The following is a 23,436-nucleotide window of genomic DNA, read 5'->3' as shown; positions in this document are numbered from 1 at the left end:
TGATGTGTACTCACTCCAAAGCACATGAGAAAATGGGCCTTTCACTTAACACCTGGAAAGTGAAGGTCCTCTTCCAACCAGCTCCCAAAAACACCGCAAAACACCCTCTCACCCCCACGTTGATTAAGATCATTGGTGAGATCCTGGAAAATGCAGACCACTTTCTATATCATGGGAGCCTCTTTTTGACAAAGGCAGTCATAGATGACAATTCACCATTGCCTTCAATGTGCCAGCTCAGCCTGCAGCCAATTGAAGAAAAGAGCATTTGAGGACCAGGGACTCTCAACTGAGGCTAAGGTCATGGTTTCCTGGGCGATTTTGACCTCTGCTCCTATATATCTGAGACTTGGACAACCTACTGCAGGCACCTCAAAGCACTGAAGTACCATCAGTTGTGATTTCACAAGATGCTTCACATCTGGTGGCAAGTAAGATGGCCCGATAGCAATGTTCCCCCTCAAGCCAACCTCTTTTGCGTTGAAGCGCTAATCACTCAGAACCAGTTCTGCTGGGCAGGACATGTTCAGAGACATGAAGCAACTGCTCAATTCGGAATTTGATCACAGTAGGAGAATCCCAAAAAGACAGTGGAAGTGCTTTAGGAATGCTCTCCTGGTATCCCTGAAAAGGCCAAACCCATTGACTCATGGGAGACTCTAGCTTGTGACCACCCAAAACGGGGAAGGCTTGTGCAGGAAGGCACCAAACACAGACTTCTGGAACAAGCAGAGGTGAAGCCTGGACATTGGAGCACACAAACTTCCTGTAAACTAATTTTAATTCATTCATTGGATATGGGTGTTATTGGCAAGGCCCATCAACCCAACTCTTCAAGAACTACCTGCTGTACATGTAGCATGGTCTGCAGACCTCAGGACCCATCACCAGTGGAAAGAAGTCATTCTTGATCCTGAGGGACTGCCAAAGATTACCTGATAACTTTCTCTCCTGTCCTAAGCAACCAATTGCAATTTTCCAGTCCAAAGGTGCAATTTTTGAAAGAAAAAACAAAATGCTGGTAAAACACAGCAAGTCAGGCAGAGTCTGTGGTAAGAAAAATGTTTCCAGTTCATATGACTCTTCAGAGCTAAAGAGAGCAACTTTTGAATCGGAGTTTTAAAAAAAATAATGACTAAACCATCTACAATTCCTTTACCCACTTTAAGGATCCTGGGGTGGAAACCTTCAGGTTCTGGAGAATCGCCTATCATAAGTTCCATTATTTTCTCCATTAGACTAAGCTTCTTTCCTTGACTTTTAGGTTCCCTTGCAGCACTGGTATTTTGTTGTCTTCCCCCACTGTAAAAACTCATGAATACTCACTCATAGTCTGCTATTTTCTTATCTATTATAATCTCACCTTCACTTCTGATTGATCTGCAGTCCTCATTTCCGCTTTTAGTGTATTCCAACCTACACCACCCCCCACCAATGCCCCCCCTCCTTCACACCAAATACCTAAGATTATAACCTATACTTTTTAAATCTGTGCAAATTCACAATTTTAAAATATAAGTCTAATTTATTCATACATCCTGTGAAACTACACATGATGGTCCACACATTCTGTTCAGGTAGATGTTGAGACTACTTCCACCTTTCAACCAAGTATAAGAGTAGGCCATGATTGGATATTGCCATAGCCCGTTTTAGGAATATGTCAAGTTAATTCCCAGTGTGGGTTTCGTTATTATATGAAAAGTGTTATAGCAGAGTCATGTACTTAGCAGCCTTTCATGTGAATCAACTAAATTTGAGTTGGCATTTAAACAGTGCTTTAGGCTTTTTTAAAATCCTAAAGGTTGCTTCCCAGTTTCATTTGGATCAAGAAGTTGTTGCATTATTTTATCCACATTGTCGGAACTGTGGCCTAATTTTAATTCATTCATGGGATGTGGATGTGGCCAGCAAGGCCCTCATTTATTGCCTCTCACCACTCAACCTTGATAACTGAGTGACTTGATGGACCTTTTCAGAGTGAAGTTGGAAATCAACCCCAATGCTGTGGGTGTGGAGTCACCTAAGCCAGACTGGTGAAAAATAGCAGATTTCCTTCCCTACAGGATATTACTGAACAAGATGGGTTTCTGCATCAATCACAGTGATAGTAGCTTTATTTACTTGTTCGGATTTATTTAATTAACTGAAACTGTCCAGCTGGTAGCATTTTAATTTATGTCCCTGGATCATGAGTCCAAACCTCTGGATTATTCAGTAACATTACCACTCTGCTACCACTCCCAGTAAATTTTCTCCATGTAGATGTTCAGAGCCCCAAGTTGTTTCGCATACAGAGCAATTTAGCTTGAAACATTATTTTCAATGGTATGAAAGCCCAAAGCAAACAACTGATTGGCTGAAAACATTGTAACTATTGTATTGCAGAGAGAAAGTTTGGATGAGTGGTTGATGAAAGTTAATCCATCTATGCTTTCTGGATGAAATTGCGTTGTAGTTTAATAGCGTAGATTGCTACAGGAAGTATTCCTCTCCTTCACGACATTACAGTGCAATTAAATCTAGATAGTATAATCTTGGCAGATGAATCTTGACAGCTGATAGGCAATATGTCGGCGACATAACTGTATTAGGGATGCTCTTGAATGTTGCGCAGGATAGATTACCAACATGGTAGCTCAGTTTTCAATTTTCAAATAATATATTCATCATAAGATACGGTTTTCCACAGGCCTTGGACATGTTTTGCTTTAGGGCCTTGTTCTGTTGGGTGTTTTGCTTCACCTTGGAACAATTTGGCCATGTTGAGCAGACAGTAGTGTGCAAAATTGCATGCTTGCAATATCAGTGATGTGCATACTCAGCACATGGTTTCCCAGGCGTTATCAAGCTAGGCTACAGCATGTGGAAGACGCATATCATTCAAAGAATAAAGGTCATTGTATTGGTTAGGCAATCTATCAGCTGAGTGCTTCTCAGTTGAAGTAACTGTGATAGGTATGTTAATCCTCTAAAACTGATTTCTACTAAAGATGTTTAAACAATTTGAACTGTATCACTGCCTGAATGCATTTTCAAGGTTTGTTTTAAGCTCATAGAAGACTTGAGCAGTCAGAATTTGGTCACCTGGCTTAAGGGGGGAAAAAGGTTTGGTGAAGCGTTGTGCATATTTTTGTATTCACTAATTCATTAGGTAAATCTTGCATTTGCTTTTTTAAAAATCTCAATGGTTGATTAATGTATCTAGATGCTTGTTCAAATTATGCATGTGTCCACACTTAATATTCAAAGTAAGGTGCATGAGAAGTCAGGACTGCTAAATTTAGCACCTTGCGTATAGTGTAGTTCCAGCACATTGCTTTACGTTGTCAATTAGTGCTTTGCATTTTATATCCTAAAGTGACGTTGATTTTTCTAGCTAACATATTAGGTTTTTAGAACATAATTATATTGTGGGAGATGTTATGAAATTTTGTTGCATATTTCAAGATGAATTCAGCAGTGGCGGTGCCACTTGAGTATTGAGGTAGGCTGGGTGGATATCGTGAAATGATGAAAAGGGAGCCAAGTCTTTTTTAAGTATGGGCAATTGTACTGAGGACTAAGATTTTAGTGTGAGAGCGGGAGTATGGCATTAAGGTGAAGGATCAGCCTTGATCATATTGAATGGTGGAGTATGCTTGAAGGTCTGAATGATCTACCCCTGCTCCTATTTTCTATGTTTCTACATTTCTAATTCAACAGACAAAGCTTTTCTGTGAAGTAGACTTTTCCAAGGCTATGGGCTATAATAATTAGACTCCTCCATTGTGTAACTGAGTTCTGTGGTCTTGTACGTGCTGCCAGTACATGACTGCATCGTTTCATGAGCTTTACCCATTTCCTATCAGTCTTTGTAGCATTAAAAACTAAGTATGTATGCTGCACTGTTGATGTGGCATACTTTACTTTACTACTCAGTATCGTGGACTGACTGACAGTCAATCAGAAAGATCTGTCTGATTCTTGCCAGCTTCTGAACTCAAAACTAGTACAAGTTATTCCTGACACCACCACCCTGGCGCCCCTAAACAAGCAGCTTTGGAAAGCATCTTTCCTTGTACTTACAGAATCTGTATAGCTAAGACTCTGCACTGTGCTCAATGAATGAAAGCCGTTCAAATATTAACAATGTGCATATCTGATGGCAGTGGGCAGTTCCCATTGTCTAAAAATAGCATGTGGAAGACTTCATTTTGTTAGCCGCTTTGGTATCCCAGTTATATCTTTCTCTAGATCCTGAATAACTTGTGTGTTTTGTTGGGGAAGAGGTGAATGGCAAGTGAACAAAATTTACTACAGTGACAATATAAAATTAAATAAATCCCTTCCTGGACAAAAAGTTTCACTGGTACAGTACAAAAATCAAATTGAGGGTATAATGATGCAGTGCTTATGTTAGACTAGTGATACAGAGCACTGTTAACCCAGTAAACACAATTCAGGATCCCAGTTTGAAAATTGAGTTCAGCTTTATTTTGGAAGAAAAAAACCTGATGTCAGTAGAAGTGAGCAAGATTTGTCGATTTGTCATTTAAAAACCAAATTGGTTTGCTAATTTGTGTTAGAGAAGAAAGGCGTAACCTGGAAAGGCTGAGACTGCAGCACCACAACAATATGGTTGACTATTAACTTGCATCTTGAGGTGGCCTAACAAGTCACCCTTTGTTGTATTAGGACAACTAGGGGTAGGTAATGCCCGTGCCAGGGAGACCGACATCAAGAGAATTTTTTTCAATATTATTCATTTGGCATGGGGTGTGATCCTTCCTGATACAAAGTTTTGCACCTCTGCAATTGTATGAGGACTCCTTTAAATAGGAGAGCATGCAATGGTGTTTGCTGGGAGTGCAAGAAGAAAATTCATACAATGAAAATACAACTTGCCCAATCCTTTTTGCTTCTAATGCCTGCCTAATGAAATAGGAGATGCTGTGTTAAGGCTCAAACAATTCTTGGCTTTCCTTTCCTGGAGTTTGTTTATACTTAGGCACTTGCTGCCTCACTATTTTGAGCAGTAAATTCTAAACTGGCTGTTTTTACTGAGGTTAAACTGATATTTTTTAAAAAGCCAGCAGGTGTGGATTAATGTAGTGTTCACAGGAAAATACACTGCATGAAAAACTGATGGCTTATTAAAAACCTGGTTGCATTTATGAGCTTTCAGTTATTATTGGAAGTGTTTATGGTGCCATATTGATTTGAGACTACTTCACTCATGTAATATTGAAATAATTAAAATGGTGAGAAAGGAATTAACTTCATTGAGGAGTATTTGTCAAGGAATACACTTGTGTAGAGTGGGGTGTGGGAGAGGAAGTAATTTTGGTGCAAGGTACCCAAGACACAGTGCAGAAGGGAATAAATGGGGATTTGTGACTTGATATGAGCGTATATTATTTACTATTAAATTATTTGTGCAGTAACAGTTCTCAAAAGAATAATTTGTCTTTTTAATATAACACCTTTTTCCAAACCCTGAATGTGTTCCATACCAGCCAATGAAGTATTATTGAAGTGATGCAGGAAAATGTGGCAACCAATTTGCATACAGCAGGTTCCTATAAAAAGCCTGATCTGTTTCAGATAAATTTTGGAAAAAATCCCATGTTCATCACATGATGTCACAGGATCTTTTGTGCCCATCTGAGAACAAATGGAATCTTGATCTAATGTTTTATCAGAAAGATGCAATCTTTGACAGTGCAGTGTTCCCTCATTACTATAGAGTGAAGTGCCAACCTGGATTCTGTGCTGTGGTATCTGAAGAGCTGAATTGAGGCTTTTCACTGAAACATCTTTATGCAGCCCCTAATGAATTGAGTAGCACAGTTGAGCAAGGGCTATCCCTCCTTTGAAGGATGACTTCTACTCGAGATCATTAGGTTCAGCCGTGGGTGGTCTTCTGACTGAACAGGTTGAATAATGACCCACAGATCTTTGTGTAGGATGGTCCACAAGGTAGGAGGATCCAGAATGCAGGATTTTTTCCTTTTCTTTCCTACTTTACCTCATCAATGAGATGTTGTGTATTAAAGCATGATGTCTCATAATGGACAAGTCATTTTGAACAAGTGGTAGCAAGCTTCTCCCAGCCATTTAATGTCAACACTGCTCTGCTTCAAAGAGAACTTCAGAGTGTTTTTGAAGCGTTTGCTTTGCTTTCCCTGGAGCATGGGCCATTTGAGTTGAAAAAGCAGGACTTAGCAGGGGGAGATGCTTTTCAGCCATCCAGACAGTCCAGTTCATTAAGTTGATTTTGCAGGAATTTTGTCTGAATGCTTTTGGAGCTGGCTTTGAGAAACACACTAGTGTTCGTTCAAAGGTCCTCCCGTTGAATACTGAGGATGCAGCTCAGGCATTACTGGTGGAATTTTTCTAGTGCTCTTATGTGTTGCCGATTACATGGTCCAGGTGTCACTGCAGTGCAAGAGTGTGCACAACAAGAATGTGGAGACAATAGCTGCTCTGTATACGAGGACTTTGTTGACTTGCTGCTATCATTTGTAGAAGGCTGAGTTGACACAGTTGATCTGGTGTTGGATCTCCACATCAGTGGTGGATAGGTGGCTGCCAAGATGTGAGGAGCAACTCCCTCAACATATATTGGTGGCAGAATATTTTGGCTAATCAGGTGTGGGTTGACAGAAGAGTTCCATTTTTGGCAACATTCAAGGATGGGTCAAATTTCTTGTATGCAGAATTGAAAAGATCAAGAATGGCTTGCAAATCTAGTGCAAAGTGGGCAATGACACTGCAATCACCTATAAACTGTAGATTATGTATGTCTGGTGGTTGGTTTAGTTTTGGCAGAGGTGACTGAGGCTAGTGTTTTCCATCCAGGGTGAGGGCTTTGGTGAATAGCCACTGTAAAATAGATTGTAAATAGTATGGGGATATATCACTCAGCTTGCTCGAACACAGTCCAGATTTTGAAGGTGACTATTTCAGATCTCCCACTCAAGATAGTTGTAGTCATATCATGAAACAATTGCAGGATTGTGATGAAGTTTGTTGAGGACACCCAAATCTTTGGAGCACAATCTACAGAGCCTCTCAATTTACTAAGTCAGACACTTTGGTCAGGTTAATTGAATGAACGTATGAACATACGAATTAGGAGCAGGAAACAGATCACTCAGCCCCACGAGCCTGCTCCACCATTCAATAAGATCATGGCTGATCTGATTGCAACCTCCCACCTACCTCAGATAATCTTTCACCCCCTTGTTTATCAAGAATCTACCTACCTCTGCCTTAAAAATATTCGAAGACTCTGCTTCCATTACCTTTTGAGGAAGGGAGTTCCAAAGGCACTCCACCCTCAGAAAATAATTCTCCTCACCTGTCTTAAATGGGCGATCCCTTATTTTTAAACAGTGGCCCCTTGTTCTAGAATCTCCCACATGGGGAATCATCCTCTTCATATCCACCCTGTCAGACCCCTCAGGATCTTCTGGTATTTTTCAATCAAGTCGCCTTATGCTTTTATCCTAGTAGTAGAGTAAACCACCTCTGAACTGCTAAAACATTTAAATCCTACCTTAAATGAGACCAGTACAGCACACAGTACTCCAGATGTGGTCGCACCCGTGTCTTGCACTGAAGCGTAACCTCCCTACTTTTGTATTTGGCTGCTCACAGTAAACGATGACATTCTATTAGCTTTCCTGCTTGCTGCACCTGCATAGTAGCCTTTCGTGATTAATGCGCGAGGATACCCAGGTCCCTCTGAATCTCCGAGCTCTGCAAACTCTCAGTTCAGATAATATACTGCTTTTTATTTATGTTAATGCAATAAAGAGTTCCTGGTGGTGTTATTGACATTCTTCTTGGAACTTGCCTGGCAACAAAGATAACAATAGGTTACCCTGTAAGGTCTAAAGCCACACTATCTCAGAGGATTTCCTCAGCCACTGGAAGTAGGTGATTTAGAAGATTTCATGTCAGGATATTCCCTGCAGTGGACAAGGGGGAAACACTTCCAGTTTCCGCAGCATGATTTATTTCCCTTCTTGAAGATGGTCACAACACCTCTGAAGTGGGTTCAGCGGTCTCGGTGAGGAGATCTTTTCCTTCCTAAATCTCTGGAATGTGTGCATAGAGTCTTGATATCCAAACATAGACAAAAGAGCTGAATGCCAGAGGTGAGAGTGACTGCCCTTGACATCAAGGAGCCCTAGCAAAACTGGGGTCAATGGGAATAAGAGGGAAATCTCTCCACTGGTTGGAGTCAAATCTAGCACCAAGATGGTTGTGGTTTTTGGAGGTCAATCATCTCAGCCCCAGAACATCATTGCAGGAGTTTCTCAGGGTAGTGTCCTCGGCCAAACCATCTTCAGCTGCTTCATCAATGACCTTTCTTCCATCATAAGGTCAGAAATGGGAATGTGTGCTGATGAATGAACAATGCTCAGCACCATTTACTACGACTCAAGATACTGAAGCAGTCCTTGTCCATATGCAGCAAGACAATATTCAGGCTTGGGCTGATGTGACCAGTGACATAAGTGCTGTAAGTGCCATGCAATGACTATCTTCAGCAAACAATGGCGTTATCATTGCTGGATCCCCCATTATCAACATCCTTGGGGTAACCGTTAATCAGAAACTGAAGTGGACCAGCCATATAAATACTGTGGTTACGAGAGCAGGCCAGAGGCTTGGAATTCTGCGAAGAGTAACTCACCTCCTGACTCCTCAAAGCCTGCCCACCATCAACAAGGCACAAGCCAGGAGTGTGATGGAATACTGTCCACTTGCCTGGATGAGTGCAGCTACATCAATGCTCAAGCAGTTCGACCATCCAGGACAAAGTAGCCCGCTTGAACCCCATCCACCACCTTCAGCGTTCACCCCCTCCACCACTGATGCACAGTGGCAGCAGAGTATTCATTTTACATGAAGCACTGCAACAACTTACCAAAAGTCCTTCAACAGCATTTTCCAAATCTGCCTCTACCACCTAGAAGGACAAGGGCAGTACCACTGCCTGCAAGTTCTCCTGCAAGCCACACACCATCCTGACTTGGAACTATATTGCCATCCCTTCACTGTCGCTGGGTTAAAATCCTGGTACCCCCTTCCAAACAGCACTGTAGATGTACCTACACCGCTTGGGATCAGTTATGGATCGGCAATAAATGCTGGCCTAGCCAGTGACTGCCACATCCTGTGAAAGAATTTTTTTTTTTAAATTCCCACCAGCTTTTGAGGACCTCAGCTGGAATATCATCTGGGACGCTGGCTTCGGTTTTCATCCATTTGCTTGTTGCAGCTCTCCCATTGGTTCACCTATGGAATCTACCACAGGGTACTGGGAATAGCCTGGAGACTGTCAGCTGCCACTGTGGATTTACAGTTGGGGAGTTGTTGGGTTAAGAGCGCGAGAGGAGCCAGGACTTCAAAAAGAGCTAGCTTTTGCTGGTGGTGGTGTGGGTCTCAGTGGATTGACCAGATTTGGGGAAAATCAAGTGACGTCTTGGGGAACTAGATAAGTGGTTGATGAGTATTTTACTTGTTTGGCTAGTTTATCTTTTAAAATACTGATACAATTTATTGGTAACTGAAGTTTTCTTCATAGTAAGGTTTTGTAATAGCAGTAGTAAAGCTTTCAGGAAGTAGTAAGGTGTATTAATTAAAATAAATAAAATATATAAATAAATAAAACTTTAAAATACATACCTAAAACACACACCTGTGTAATTAAGAGACGTATAACTGAGTTCTAGGTGGTACTTGTTTTTAATGAGCACAGTAAATTGTAGGACGCATAGGAAGTATTCAAAGTTAATTGAAGTAATTAAATTAACTAAAAAATGTAACAATGGCAGGAGGTGTTATGTTGCAGCTGTGGAATGTGGATGCTTTTGGAGGCCAAGGCGACCCATCACAAACAAGTCTGCAGAAAGTGTAAGCAGCTGGAGGAATTCCGGACCTATATTATTGATCCAGAAGCCAAACTGCAGATACAACATAAGGGAGGAGGAGAAATACCTGGACAATTTGTTCCAGAAGATGGTCGCACCACTTAGAATACGGTCATCTGTTTCAGTCATTGGTGAAGGACAGGAGGATGTGACTGTGGGTGAGGCAGGTAAAGGGACTAAGCAGACAGTAGTTGAGGAGCCTTAGACCTTGTAATTGTCGAAGAGGTGCTTGCTACCTGTGGACAAAAGCAAAGTCTGCAGGGTGGATGAGCAGTCTGGCCAGGACACCATGGTACAGGAAGCTGTTCAAGTCGGGCGAGCAAAAAGGATTGTAGTGGCTGCAGGGGACAGTATAGTGAGGGAGATTGACACTGTTCTCTGCAGCAAAGAGAGTTTGGACAGCTGTGTTGCCTGCCTAGTGCCAGGGTTTGGGACATTTGCTCAGGGCTGGAAAGGAACTTGCAGTGGTTGAGGGGGGGGGGGAGGATACAGCTGTTGTGGTCCATATAGGTACCAATGACATGGGCAGGACAAGGAAAGAGGTTGTGCATAGTCATTGTGAAGAGTTAGGCACCAAATTAAGAAACTTCAAATCTCTGAATTATTACATGAGCCGTGTGAAAATTGGCATAGAGCAAATAAAATTGAGGAAATTAATGTGTGACTCAAGACTGGTGTGGGCGAAATGGGTTCTGGTTCGTGTTGCATTGGCATCATTACTGGGGAAAGCAGGGGCTGTACTGTTGGGATGGCCCACACCTGAACTATGCTGGGGCCAGTGTTTTAGCAAGCTGCATAACTAGGGAAGTAGAGAAGGCTTTAAACTAAAAGGGGGTGAGGGATCAAGCTTGGGTAGATGTAGCAAATCAAGGGGTAGAGTCAAGACAGGAGAGCAAAATATGAGAAATGAGGGTCAGAGAATGGCAGGAAAGGACAGAAAAAAACCCAAGTAAATACCAGTAGTCAAGACTACATGTTACAAATAACAAAAAGACAAAACTAAAGGCTCTAACTGCGAGCAGCAGTCATAAATTAATGAATTGGTAGCACAGATTGAAGTAAATGAATATGATCTGATGGCCATTAGAGACTTGGCTGCAGGATGACGAGGATTGGGTCCTGACTATCAAGGGAATGTGACATTCAAGAAGAATAGGAAGCTAGCTAAAGGTGGAGGGGTTCCATTGTTGATCAAGGATGGCATTGCTGCCATAGTTAGAGATAACCTTGGTTCAGGAGATCAGGATGTAGAATCTGTTTAGATGGAGATGAGCAATAGTAGGGGAAGGATAGTGGGAGTGGTCTACAGGCCCCTAACAGTAACCACAATATAGGACAGTATACAAGGAGAAATGTTGGGTGTTTGTGACAAAGAAACAGCAATAATCATGGTTGATTTTAATCTACATAAACTGGAAAAATCAGATTGGCAGTAGTAGCCCGGATGAGGAGTTCATAGAATGCTTTTGAGCTTTTTAGAGCAGCACATTCTGGAACCAACCAGTGAGCAGGTTATTTTAGACTTGGTATTGTGTAATGTGACAAGATTAATTAATGACCTCAGAGTAAAGGCACTCCTAGCGTCCAATGACCACAATATGATTGAATTTTACATCCAGTTTGAAAAGGAGAAGAGTGGGTCTAAGACTAGTACTTGAAACTTAAAGGCAACTATGTGGGCATGAAAGCTGAGCTAGCTGAAGTGAACTGGGATACTAAGAGGATCAATCAATAAAGAAGCAGTGACAGACATTTAAGGGGATATTTCAGAATACTCTAAGTATATTCCTACTATTAAAAAATTCTTGGGGGAGGACCCACCATCCGTGGTTAACTAAAGTTAAGGAAATCATCAAATTTGAGTCAAAAACATAACTGTTTGAAGATGAGTGGCAGGCCAGATGATTGGTCAGAATATGAAGAATGGCAGAGAGTGACTAAAAGGTTAATCAGGAAAAAGAAATTGGGCAAAAGGAAGCTGGCTGGAAATATAGAAGCGGATAGCATGAGTTTCTACAGGTATTTAAACAGGAAGGGAGTAGATAAAGTGAGTGTCGGTCCTCGAGTAAGAATGGGGAGTTAATAGATAATAAGGAAATGACGGATGAAATGAAGAAACATTTTGCTTGTCTTCACTATAGAGGATACAAAAAACATTCCAGTAATAGCTGTAAGTCGGAAGGTGGAAGGGAGAGAGGAACTTGGTGAAATTACAATCACCAGGGAAGTGATACTGAGTAAACTGATGGACCTGTGGGTTGACAAGTCTCTGGATCCACATGGACTTCATCCTAGGGTCTTAAAAGAGGTGGCTAATGAGGTAGTCGATGCATTGGTGTTAATTTTCCAAAATTCCCTTGATTCTGAAAAGGTTCCATCAGATTGGAAAGTAGCAAATATAACTCCCTCTATCCCAGAAGGGAGGGAAGCAGAAAATGTGAAACTGGATCAGTTAGTTTGACGTCGTGGAGAAGCTATAGGAATCAATCATTGAAGAGGTCATAGCTGGGTACTTGCAAAAACTCAAGGTAATCAGGAAGAGTCAGCATGATTTTGTGAAAGGAAAATCATGTTTAACCAATTTATTGGAGTTCTTTTGAAGGAGTAATTTCCACAGTGGATAAAGGGTAGCCTGTAGACCTGTTGTACTTCGATTTCCACAAGGCATTTGATAAAGTGCCAAATCAAAGGCTATTGCAGAAAATAAAAGCTCATGGCATAGGGGGTTACATATTAGCGTGGATAGAAGATTGGCTGGCAGAAAAGAGTATCCATAAATGGGTCTTTTATTGATTGGCAGCATGTGACAAGTGGAGTCCCACAGGAGTGTCTGCTGGGGCTTCAACTTTTCACAATTTATATCAATGACAGATGACGGGAGCGAACGCATAGTAGCTAAATTTGCAGATGATAAAAGATAGGTAGGAAAGTATGTTGTGAAGGTGACATGAGGTTGCAGATGGACATTGAGTGGGCAAAAATCTGGCATATGGAATATAGTGTGGGAAAATGTGAAGTGTTCAGTTTGGCAAGAAGAATAAAAAAGCAGGGCATTATTTAAACGGAGAACGACTGCAGAATTCTGAGTTGCAGAAGGATCTAGGTGTTCTAGTGCATGAGTCAAAACGTTAGTGTGTAGGTACAGCAATTAATTAAGAAGGCAATGGAACGTTATCCTTTATTACGCAAGAAATTGAACATAAGCAAGGATGTTATTCTTCAGTTATACAGGCCATTGGTGAGACTGCATAAGACGTAGGAGCAGCAGTAGGCCATTCAGCCCATCGAGTGTGCTCTGCCATTCAATGAGATCACGGCTGATCTGCTAATCCTCAACTCCACTTTCCTACCTTTTTCCCCATAACCCTTGATTCCCTTACTGATTAAAAACCTGTCTTTCTCAGCCTTGAATATACTTAACTACCCAGCCTCTACAGCCCTCCATGGTAAAGAATTCCACAGATTCAGTACCTTCTGAGAGAAGAAATTCCCCCTCATCCCTATCTTAATTGGGCGCTCCCTTACTTTGAGATTATGCCTTCTGGTCCCAGACTGCCCCACAAGGGAAACAACCTCTCAGTATCAAACCCATTAACCCCGCCTAAGAATCTTATGTTTCAATAAGGTCACCCCTCATTCTTCTTGACTCCAATGGGTACAGACTCAACCTCTCCTCATAAAATCCCTCCATACCTAGGATCAACCTAGTGAACTGGATTGGTCTGCCTCCAATGCCAGTATATCTTCCCTTAGATAGGGGGACCAAAATTGTTCACAGTATTCTAGATGTGGTCTAACTAGTTTTAGCAAGATTTCCCTATTTTTATACTCCATTCCCTTGGAAATAAAGGCCAACATTCCATTTGCCTTCCCTATTACTTGTTGAACATGTATGTTAGCTTTTTGGGATTCATGCTCAAGGACTCCCAAATCTCTGTGCTGCAGCTTTCTGCAGTCTTTCTCCATTTAAATAATATTCAGCTCCTCTCCTCTTCCTGCAAAAGTGCATAACCTCACATTTTCCCCACATTATATTCCACCTGTCAAGTTTTTCCCCACTCACTTAACCTGTCTATAACCATCTGTAGATCTCTTGTGTCACCCTCACCACTTGCCTTCCCACCTATTTTTGTGTCACCCACAAATTTGGCATCTCGAGTACTATGTGCAGTTTTGGCCTCCTTATTTAAGGAAGAATATAAATGTATTGGAGGCGGTTCAGAAGAGGTTTCCTAGATTACCTGCAATGAACGAGTTGTCTTATGAGGAAAAGTTGGACAGGCTGGCCTTGTTTCCACTGGAGCTTAGATTGAGGGGTGATTGATAGAAGCATATAAGATGCTGAATGGTCTTGACAAGGTGAATGTGGAAAAGATATTTCCCCTCGGGGTGAGTTCAGAACTAAGGGGCACTGTTTTAAAATTATGGGATGCCCTTTTAGGTCAGATGAGAAATTTTGAGGGTTGTGAGACCTTGGAACTCCTCAGGAGATAGTGGAGGCAGGGTCATTGAATATTTTTAAGGCGGAGGTAGATCCTTGTTAGGCAAGGGAATCGAAAGTTATCGGGTGAAGATGAGAATGTGGAATTTGAAACACCAACAGATTAGCCATGATCTTATTGAATGGTGGAGCAGGCTCGAGGGGATGAATGGCCTTCTTGTTCCTGTGTTCTTCCTAGAATTGATATATGGCATTGTCATCATTAAGAAGAGGGACACCATCCAGTAAACAAAATGGATTTTGTCCATTTGACCTTGGTGTATTGATGACTTCAAAAAAGCTTCATGTGTCATGACGGTCAGCATATTGTTGGATCTCCTGGGCTTTCTCTTTCCACCACATGTTCTTTATCTTCCAGATTTGTCTTTGGGCGCCTGCCTTGATCTGTTGGAAAGCTGCATTCTTGACTTCTGACCTTGGGTTGTCCAGGCAATGAAGCCTTCTCAGTTTTGTTCTGGAGGTCACATATTTCAGTTTAGTTTTCGTCATACCAGTCCCGGTGGTGACAATGCTCGAACCCAATGGGTACAGTTGACTTTATTTAATCCCCCTGTTCTGGAATTGAATTGAGTTGGATGTGTGAAGATTTTCCAGATTAATCATGAGCTGCACTTGGAATTCCTCTATTTCGTCAGTCTGCTTCATGTGTGAGATATTGATCTTTTCCCTTTGGACTTTGTGATGCTTTGGTGCTAGGTTGATGTTCATCAATACTGATTGAACAAGCCTGTAATCTGTTCAGGCAGCAGTCCCCCACATAGATCAAATGATGCAGGCATCACTTGGATCCTGGACCACCTTATTCTTTTCATGGCTGGCTAGGCTAGCATTTATTGCCCAACCCAATTGCCTTTGAGAAGGTGGCGGTGAGCCACCTTCTTGAACCGATGCAGTCCGTGTTGTAGGTACACCCAAAGTGCTGTTAGGGAGAGATCTCCAGGATTTTGACCCAGCTACCTGAGCAATGACAATCCAGAAGGTGCAAAAGCTTTGATCTAGGATGTCTCCATATGGTTTTATTTGTCCTGGCAGGAAGAGGGTGTTTGTTATCATGAGGCCATGCTGAACACACTGTCAGCAGAAGGACTCCATTTACATTTGCTTTCCCCACCCTGCATTTTCCCAATGCTTCAGCTCCTGACATTGAGGCATGGCCAACCCTGACATTAAAGACCCCCAGAAGAATAATCTTTTTAAGGGATGGCAGCAAGGACTTCAAGGTCAGGATAGAACATTTCCTTAACACCTTCATTGGAGTTGAGGGTCGGGGCATAACTGCTGATGCAGTGGCATGTTGATTACAGCTGAGCTGTTGAAGTGTCATCAGTCTTTCATTTTAGACAAATGGAGTTCTAGCAGTGCATTCAAGAACCTAGTCCAGGCGGCAAAACCAATCCTGGACATGAGGGTCAGCCTTTCCTTTCCACTAGTTATATCCCACTGCTTGCTCCTTCAGTTGCGCTTCCCCAGGAAGCCAGTTCTTAGAGCAGTAATGTGAATCAATTTGGAATCTTGACAATTCAAGTGATACGATTGAAGCTTTTCTTTCCAAACGGTCACTTTTGAGATTATCCATGAATGAGTGTTCTCAGATTTCTTTCTTTGACAACGCAGTTGGTTAATTCCACAGGGCCTGGAGAGAGAAATTCAGCACTTTTTTTAAGGGCATCTTTTCTAGTCCCCACCCCATTAGGGTTGAGAAGTGGTTTTTTTTTAATATCGTGAAGAGGACTGCTCAATCGCAGATGCTGCTGCCCAAAGGCACCTCTGTCCCAATACAGGTATCCTTTATGCATCTGCCGCCTGTGTACAGATTCTTGATTCCTGTACCTGTCACCAAATTCACCATTGCCAGGACACTTGGCAGTTGGACCTTAGTAGCAGCCTGCGCGTGGCTTTTAACATAGGGGATCTTCTGTAATTGTGTGGACAATCTTAACGGTTGGTGGTCATATTTCAGTGACATAACCAGGACTACCTTGCTACTGCAGCCTCCTTGCGCTTCCGCAGCTGGTGAGATGCACAGTCTTTCTTTGTCCATTCTGCCGTCGAGGAATTTTCAGACTGCAATTTGTCTGGCACCTCCCCCTGACCTTGTCATTATGGATGGCCCTACCAGGAGGCGGGAGCTCCCGACAGCATCTCTCAAAGGGATTGTTGGAGAGCTCTGCCTCCCCATGTCAAGGTAGTGATCAACAGAGGGGCACAAGTATTAAATGTCTTGGGAAAACTGGGATTATTCATTAAATAAGAAATACCAACCAGCACCAGCATGGGTAAGTGCTGGTTCTTGAGACACTATGTAAAGAGCTAGAGGTTCTAGTATTGTAGCCAAAATTTACCCATCTTCTCACATCACTAAAGCATTTGTTTATTTATTCATATTACTGTATGTGTAATTATTGCTGTCTGCAAGATGGCGTCACATTTGCCCATTACACACGAGCTTTAAAACTCTTGAACAACATAATAAGGAACTATATAAGTACAAACCTGTCATTCATCATTCTGTAACCTATGTTCCATCTTCGAGCGGTGTAAGATTGTAGAGTCATAGAGTGATAGAGGTCTACAGCACAGAAAAAGGCCTATCGAGTCTGTGCTGGTTAAACAAGTACCTAACTATTCTAATCCCATAGCCTTGTATGCGATGGCATCGCAAGTGCACATCCAAATACTTCTTAAATGTTATGAGGATTTCTGCCTCTACCACCCTTTCAGGTAGAGTTCCAGATTCCCTCCACCCTCTGGGTGAAAAAATTCTTCCTCACATCCCCTCTAAGCCTCCTGCCCCTTATCTTAAATCTATACCCCCTGGTTATTGATCCCTCCACCAAGGGGAAAAGTTCCTTCCTGTCTACCATTTTATACACCTCAATCATGTCCTCTTTCAATCTCCTCTGCTCCAGGGAAAATAACCCCAGCCTATCCAATTTCTCTTTCATAACTAAAATTCTCCAGCTCAGGCAACATCCTGGTAAATCTCCTCTGCACTCTCTCTATTGCAATCATATCCTTCCTATAATGCAAATTCCAGAACTGCACGCAATATTCTAGCTGTGGCCTAACCAGCGTTTTATACAGTTCCAGCATAACATCCCTGCTCTTATATTCTGTGCCTTGGCTAATAAAGACAAGTATCCCATATGCCTTCTTAACCACCTTATCTACCTGTTCCACTACCTTACAAATTCTGCCATTACGTTGTATGTGAGTACTATGGTGGTGATGGCAAACATCCTCATTGTTTCAGATACAAGATTCTTGATTAGCACAATTAAACTGTCATTCACAATGAACCTAAAGAAATGTTACCCAGGAGACGTATCATTAAAGATGTAACTGGTGTTTTAAAATTCTTCCCCGAGTCTGCAAGGCCTTGAACCGGTAGCACATAGTTCCTTGTAGATGCAGAGTAACTCCAGGCATGGAGTCGGACAGAAATGCTAATGCCACAGGCTTGGCATTAGTTTGATGCACAATAAGGATATTAATCAGCCTGATAATCGGTTTAAATATGATTCTTGTGAGGTATTGTTTGCAACTTAGCGTAATATAGTTTCTGCAGGTGTTACCAAATTTCATCTTTGGATAGAATTTAATGTTGAAATTCGAAAATTTGTTTTGTCAAGAATTGTATACACTTTGTCAGCATTGACTCAGAGGGGTATATCTCTTAAATAAGTTAGAAAGTCTTGAGTTCGAGCTGCACTCCTGAACTTGAGCACACAATCTTGGTTGACACTCTTATAGTACAGACTATCTGCCCTATCTGTGGTACCTTTTGCGTAAGGCATTAAACCAAGATCCAGTCTGTGCTTGGGTGGATGTGGAAGATCCCATGGTACTATGGTGATGATGGCAAACATCCTCATTGTTTCAGATACAAGATTCTTGATTAGCACAATTAAACTGTCATTCACAATGAACCTAAAGAAATGCTACCCAGGAGAAGTATAATTAAAGATCTAAGAGCAGCAAGAAAATTGTGTTTGTGAATTCTTTCTGCAGTGTTTCCTTATGTTACAGCAGTGCCTTCGGTTCGAAAGTAATTTATTGGCTTTAGAGCATTTTGGGACATCCTGAGGTCACGAATGCAAGTTCTTTCTAGAATTGCTAAGTGTTAACATTGTCCCATGCCTTCCATTTAAAAAGGAGCTTGTATCACTTTAATGAACTAAATTGGATACAGGAAATGGTTTAAAGAATTAAAGACATGCTAATTGCTAATGAATTTAAGCCATACAAAGTCTTGTATGAATAATGCAAATTATTTTAACGTGTTACTGATGGATTGTGTTTCCACAGGAACTTAGAAAACCTAGTTATGCTGAGATTTGCCAGAGAAGTGCTAAAGAATCTCTAACACTACAGCCACAGAAGGAGCAAAAACCCAACACTGCAGTCAGCAACAAAGATGACAAAAAAGTTCCAGAAAACCCAGTCGACAAAGAGTCTAAAAATAAAGACCTAACCATTGGAAAGGCAAACCCAGGGAAGCCTAGAGACCAGCGAAGACAATCGGGTCGCAGAACACCCCCTCAGGGCATCAACAAGCGTACAAATAAAGAGCAGCACACACCCCCAAAATCACCCAACTGAAGATGCAGAAATTGTGGCATTGATTAAAAGGTCTGGTCTGTTCAAGTGTAAATTCCCCCCCCCCCCCGCCCAAGTCTCCAATCAGAGCACAGAGGTTGTTGAAATAATGGGTTGCTGGAAAAGGGCTTGAAGGCAACAAAAAGCACTTTTTGTATTGAGTGAGAGTGTAATACTACTTGCCTTAGGCTACCACTTTTCAGTATTTGGTGAAATGTTGTGTAATGTCTACTGTAACTTAATCTCTTGCTCAGTTATAGATTGGGAAAAGATTCTTTGCCCATTTAAAGGTGGGGGGAATAAATGGAACCATGATCAGCAAACTGGCACAAGCATTATGCTGTGGGCCAGAATGTGGTTTTTTGTTCAGTGTGATTTTGTTTGCTGTAATTACACAAAGATAAAATGGGAAGCAGTGGACATTGGATCTACTTCCAAGCAGTGTTGCAGGTGGTTTTATGTTCCACAGATCTATTTAGCACGGAATATGATCAGTGTGTGAATACTGACATTTATTTTTTTTTAACTTAGAGGGTAGTGGCTTGAAGTACAACAAATCTCAAACCCATTAATTAGGTGTTAGTGGGAAGTGGTTGGAGTCATAACCTGGATGGTAGATTTAACAGAAAAAAAGCTCTCTAGTTTCTTTCCTTTCTGTTTTGGGTAGATTTCCATTGATCTTGATGCTTCAGAGTTTACTTTTGCACTGTTAATAGTAAGCGGCCTGTTGATTTATGGATAAGGGTAGGGCTTCTGTCTAATGTGTGACACAGTGATTATGAATCACTACAAAAGACTGGTTTACGTACCTCTGTGCTCTAAAGTAGGTGGCGATGGTTCTTTATTTTTTAATGCTCGTTTCCAAGTGCTTTTTTTCTTTAAAGAGAAACTCCCAGTCAATACACTGGCACCTTTTGGTAATTTGGTACCTTTATAGAGTACTTGAAATGGGGTGAGAATTAAAGTTTGGGAGTGGAATTCCCCCAAATTTTCACAATGTTTTTGTCTTGCCAGTTTTTTTTTTCTAATAGCGATTCATCTCTGCTGTGTGGAAAATGTTAGATTAGTTGCTGAGTTTTCTTTTAAAATATATAATTTCGAAGGACAAGAGTGCACTGAGTCTACTACCATCTACTAACGTTGCAGGTGATATGTGGATGCTTCTTGTTTTGCTACACAAGAAGAAAGTATTGGCTTTTTAACAATTCCTATGGCTAGTAGTCATAGTAACCCAGACTAATATAACTGCTTCAAACAAAGAAAGCAGTACAGCACTAGGCACAAACTAGCTGGTCATAGGAGAAAATGGGTAAGTTATTCCATAAAGGGTATTATTATTTCAACAACTGTGTTCTTTTCATGCTATAAATTAATTTCCATCCAGTGTCAAAATGAGAAACTTGAATTTCATTTTAAACTTGAAAATGACTTTGCCTTAACTTTTGTACGAGACAGATTTAGATGTTGCTATAAACTGACCCTGAAGGGTTGGAATGGGCAAGATAAGGTTACTCAGTTACATCTACTGTCACTAGTCTTACTGGGTAAATCAGATGTGTGCGAACTAGCAGTAAATAGCATTTTTTTGTAATATAATTTATGAAAGATCTTAAAAGTTGGATCCTTTTTTCAGATTGTTAAAAACCCTGTAAATGCAAAAATAGTCAATACTGTATTAAACTTGTGCACTTGGAAGTGTGTGCTTTGCTTGTACAGTTGTAAATAATCAGAACATATAAAAGGTACCTTTAAAAAAACTGATATAAAAATATTGATATTGTTGGCATATCCTCAATGTTGCTGTTGAGCTGGATGTAGCAAAAAAAATTAAGTGTTGTAGTCTGGATATTTTTTTCTGATGTGCTGAACTGATTCTGCCTTCACTGCAAAAGGGGAAATTGGGGAAATGCAACAGTAAAATAAATGGCCTTTTCCCATTAATTCTCTCCTTTCTTTTGTTTCCTTCCTGTCTCCCCCAAACCCCACCAAAAAAAAACCTGGTTACTAATAAAACAGGTTCTAAAACTTTTGTCAGCCTGTTGATTTGCATCATTATTTTTAAATCTTAATTAACATCTCAGGTAACTTTAAAAATGCACACGTCAAACAGGATGAAATTATGTATAAACTTAATATAATTGAATGGTAGAAAATAACTAAAGCTGTTGTGCCATTGCATTCTTCTTTTACGAAGTACTCTCTTTTCCCCTGGTGCCAGTGTGTGCAGCAGTTTGACAACTTGTATTGGGTTAAAGTCAACTGTGGGTTAATTTGCTTGGCTGCTGAAAGTATGGTGATCAACAGCTGCATCTGGTAAGAATTGCTGATCACACAACCAGTTCATTATCTTGTAGCCAACTGGTACATTTTTTTATTGTGATGTTCAGCATCCTGCTATAAGTGTGAGTGCACTGTTAATTATTTGCTGTTTTTTTAAGTGAAGGGCACACAATTACTTGATTTCTGTTACTGGAGCAGGGAACTTTGACAGTCTCTGATCAGGAGGTTATAGTGGGTACTGTTATTTCCATGACAGCAGCTGAATATGAAATTGCATTGTTTAACTGTCAGGTCTGCGTAAGTTGCTGTGTCAAAGCACACTGGCATAAACTTGATCTAGGTAGGACAATTGAAACAGTGGATAAAGCACTAAAAATGAGTGAATCTATCAACATAAAACAGCTACCTGTTTATATGTTGCACCTCAGTAAAGTTACATAGGATAACAAACTACACAATGTATTGTGAACACCGCAACAGTACTATACAATTGATGTCACTGAGCTGTTAACATTAAACTGTTGCAGCCAATCATAATGACCCCTTTTTGTCTGTCTGCATGTAATGCAGTTTTAAAAAGCAGGAGATGGCCATGATGACGCCTATTGCTGTATTTACTTCGGCTTGTTGCAATTTTGTGTACTGTAACCAATTACACTAACAACAGTGGACAATTGAGGATTTTAAGGGGAGGTAATGGCAGAACCTGCTTTGGAGTAGAAATCTATTGGAAACATTGAGGGTTTTTTGTTTTGTTGTCTTAAAATGCTGCGATACAAACTGGAATCAAGCTTACATGTAAACTATTGGTAATTTAATTTTTCTTTTTGTGTCACAATGCAAAACTGTCTCATTTGAAAATGTAGCTTATGAAAAATAAATTGAGTTAGCAATTGTAAAGTGAATTTGCTGTTTTAGTGTTCTCTGCAATATGAATAATACTGACTCCTCAATAAGAATCGTTCTATTTCGTCTTTCTGCTGTACCACAATATAAATCTTTAGTAAAATACATGCATTTTTAGATGTTTCTACTGCTTAACATATTAGTTACTGCTAGCCCATAGTGGAACTGACTATCTAGGAAGTCGTCAACAAGGAACAATTAGTTGAGAACTTGCATTCTTAAGCTTTGAAATGAAATGTCTGATTAGAGGCCTCTGACAGCAAATGATATAGAAAAGGTAAATCTGGAACTGTAGAAAATAAACAGTGACTGATGCAAAGACACATTAGTAAAAGGCAAATATAGGATTGCTGGAAATTGATCATTTGCAGTGATCAATACTTAAATCATAAGTTCCAGAATATTTAATTTTGGAATTGTTTCAAAAAAATTGTGTAATGGTAAGTGACAAACTTATTCTGCAGTTAACGTTTCTCCATTTTTCATGTACACAAAGGAAGGTGATATGCAATGTAGTATCTTCATTCAATTATCAAGCCAAAACTAAATGGTTTCTTGGGTCATGTTTTGCATTAAATATTCTTCTAACTTTAAATTTGAGTATTGCTGAAAAAAGAGGCATGCTATCATCAAGTGCTATCTACTCATTGAATCTCCTAAGTTAGACATTAAGTTGAGTTTTGCAAGCATTGGCTGATTGAGTACAATCCGTATTCTGCCTATTTTGAACAACCAAGAGGTGTGCCATTTTATAAGATTCGCCAGTCATTGGGACTTGTGGCCTATGTTCTGGCCTTTTGTGTATCACTGATTTCATCACTCCACCTTTGGCATCATTGCCTTTAGCTGGCTATCACCAATGCCCAGGAATTCCCTCCATAAGTCTCTGTTTGTCTACCCCTCTCTCCTCCTTTAAAACACTTTATACAACTGACCTCTTCAAATAATCTTTCGGCTGCCTGTAATAACATATCTATGTGATAGTGTCCACAGTTTTGAGTTGGGGCTTCAGCTGACAGCCATATGATCATGCTGCAGTGCAGGACTGTGATCCATCGACACTTCAAATATCATCACATAGAAAAAGCTGGAGGCATAGAAAGGAATAAACATATGCAGCACTTGTACTTGTGCTAATCCTATTTCACCATTCTTTCCTTCCCCTGTACAGCAGCAGCTGCATTTGCAAGTGCTGCACAGTTGTAGGTGTTGCTTTTGGGT

The 23,436-nt window shown here is 40.8% G+C and overlaps 1 protein-coding gene across 3 annotated transcripts in view; it reads left to right on the top strand.

Annotated features, from left to right (window-relative positions):
• Positions 1-22,214, top strand: part of larp4b (La ribonucleoprotein 4B) — a 131,243-nt gene extending 109,029 nt beyond the window's left edge. For all 3 annotated transcript variants that reach the window (XM_041184386.1, XM_041184385.1, XM_041184387.1), the window contains exon 17: positions 18,739-22,214. In XM_041184386.1, the coding sequence (XP_041040320.1) occupies positions 18,739-19,032 (294 nt within the window). In that variant the 3' untranslated portion in view covers positions 19,033-22,214. The remainder of the gene's footprint in view (positions 1-18,738) is intronic.
• Positions 22,215-23,436: the final 1,222 nt, after the last annotated feature.

The sequence above is a fragment of the Carcharodon carcharias genome, chromosome 3, assembly GCF_017639515.1.
Source record: "Carcharodon carcharias isolate sCarCar2 chromosome 3, sCarCar2.pri, whole genome shotgun sequence".
In the NCBI taxonomy this organism is placed as follows: Eukaryota; Metazoa; Chordata; class Chondrichthyes; order Lamniformes; family Lamnidae; genus Carcharodon; species Carcharodon carcharias.
This window is presented reverse-complemented; position numbering and strand designations above follow the sequence as displayed.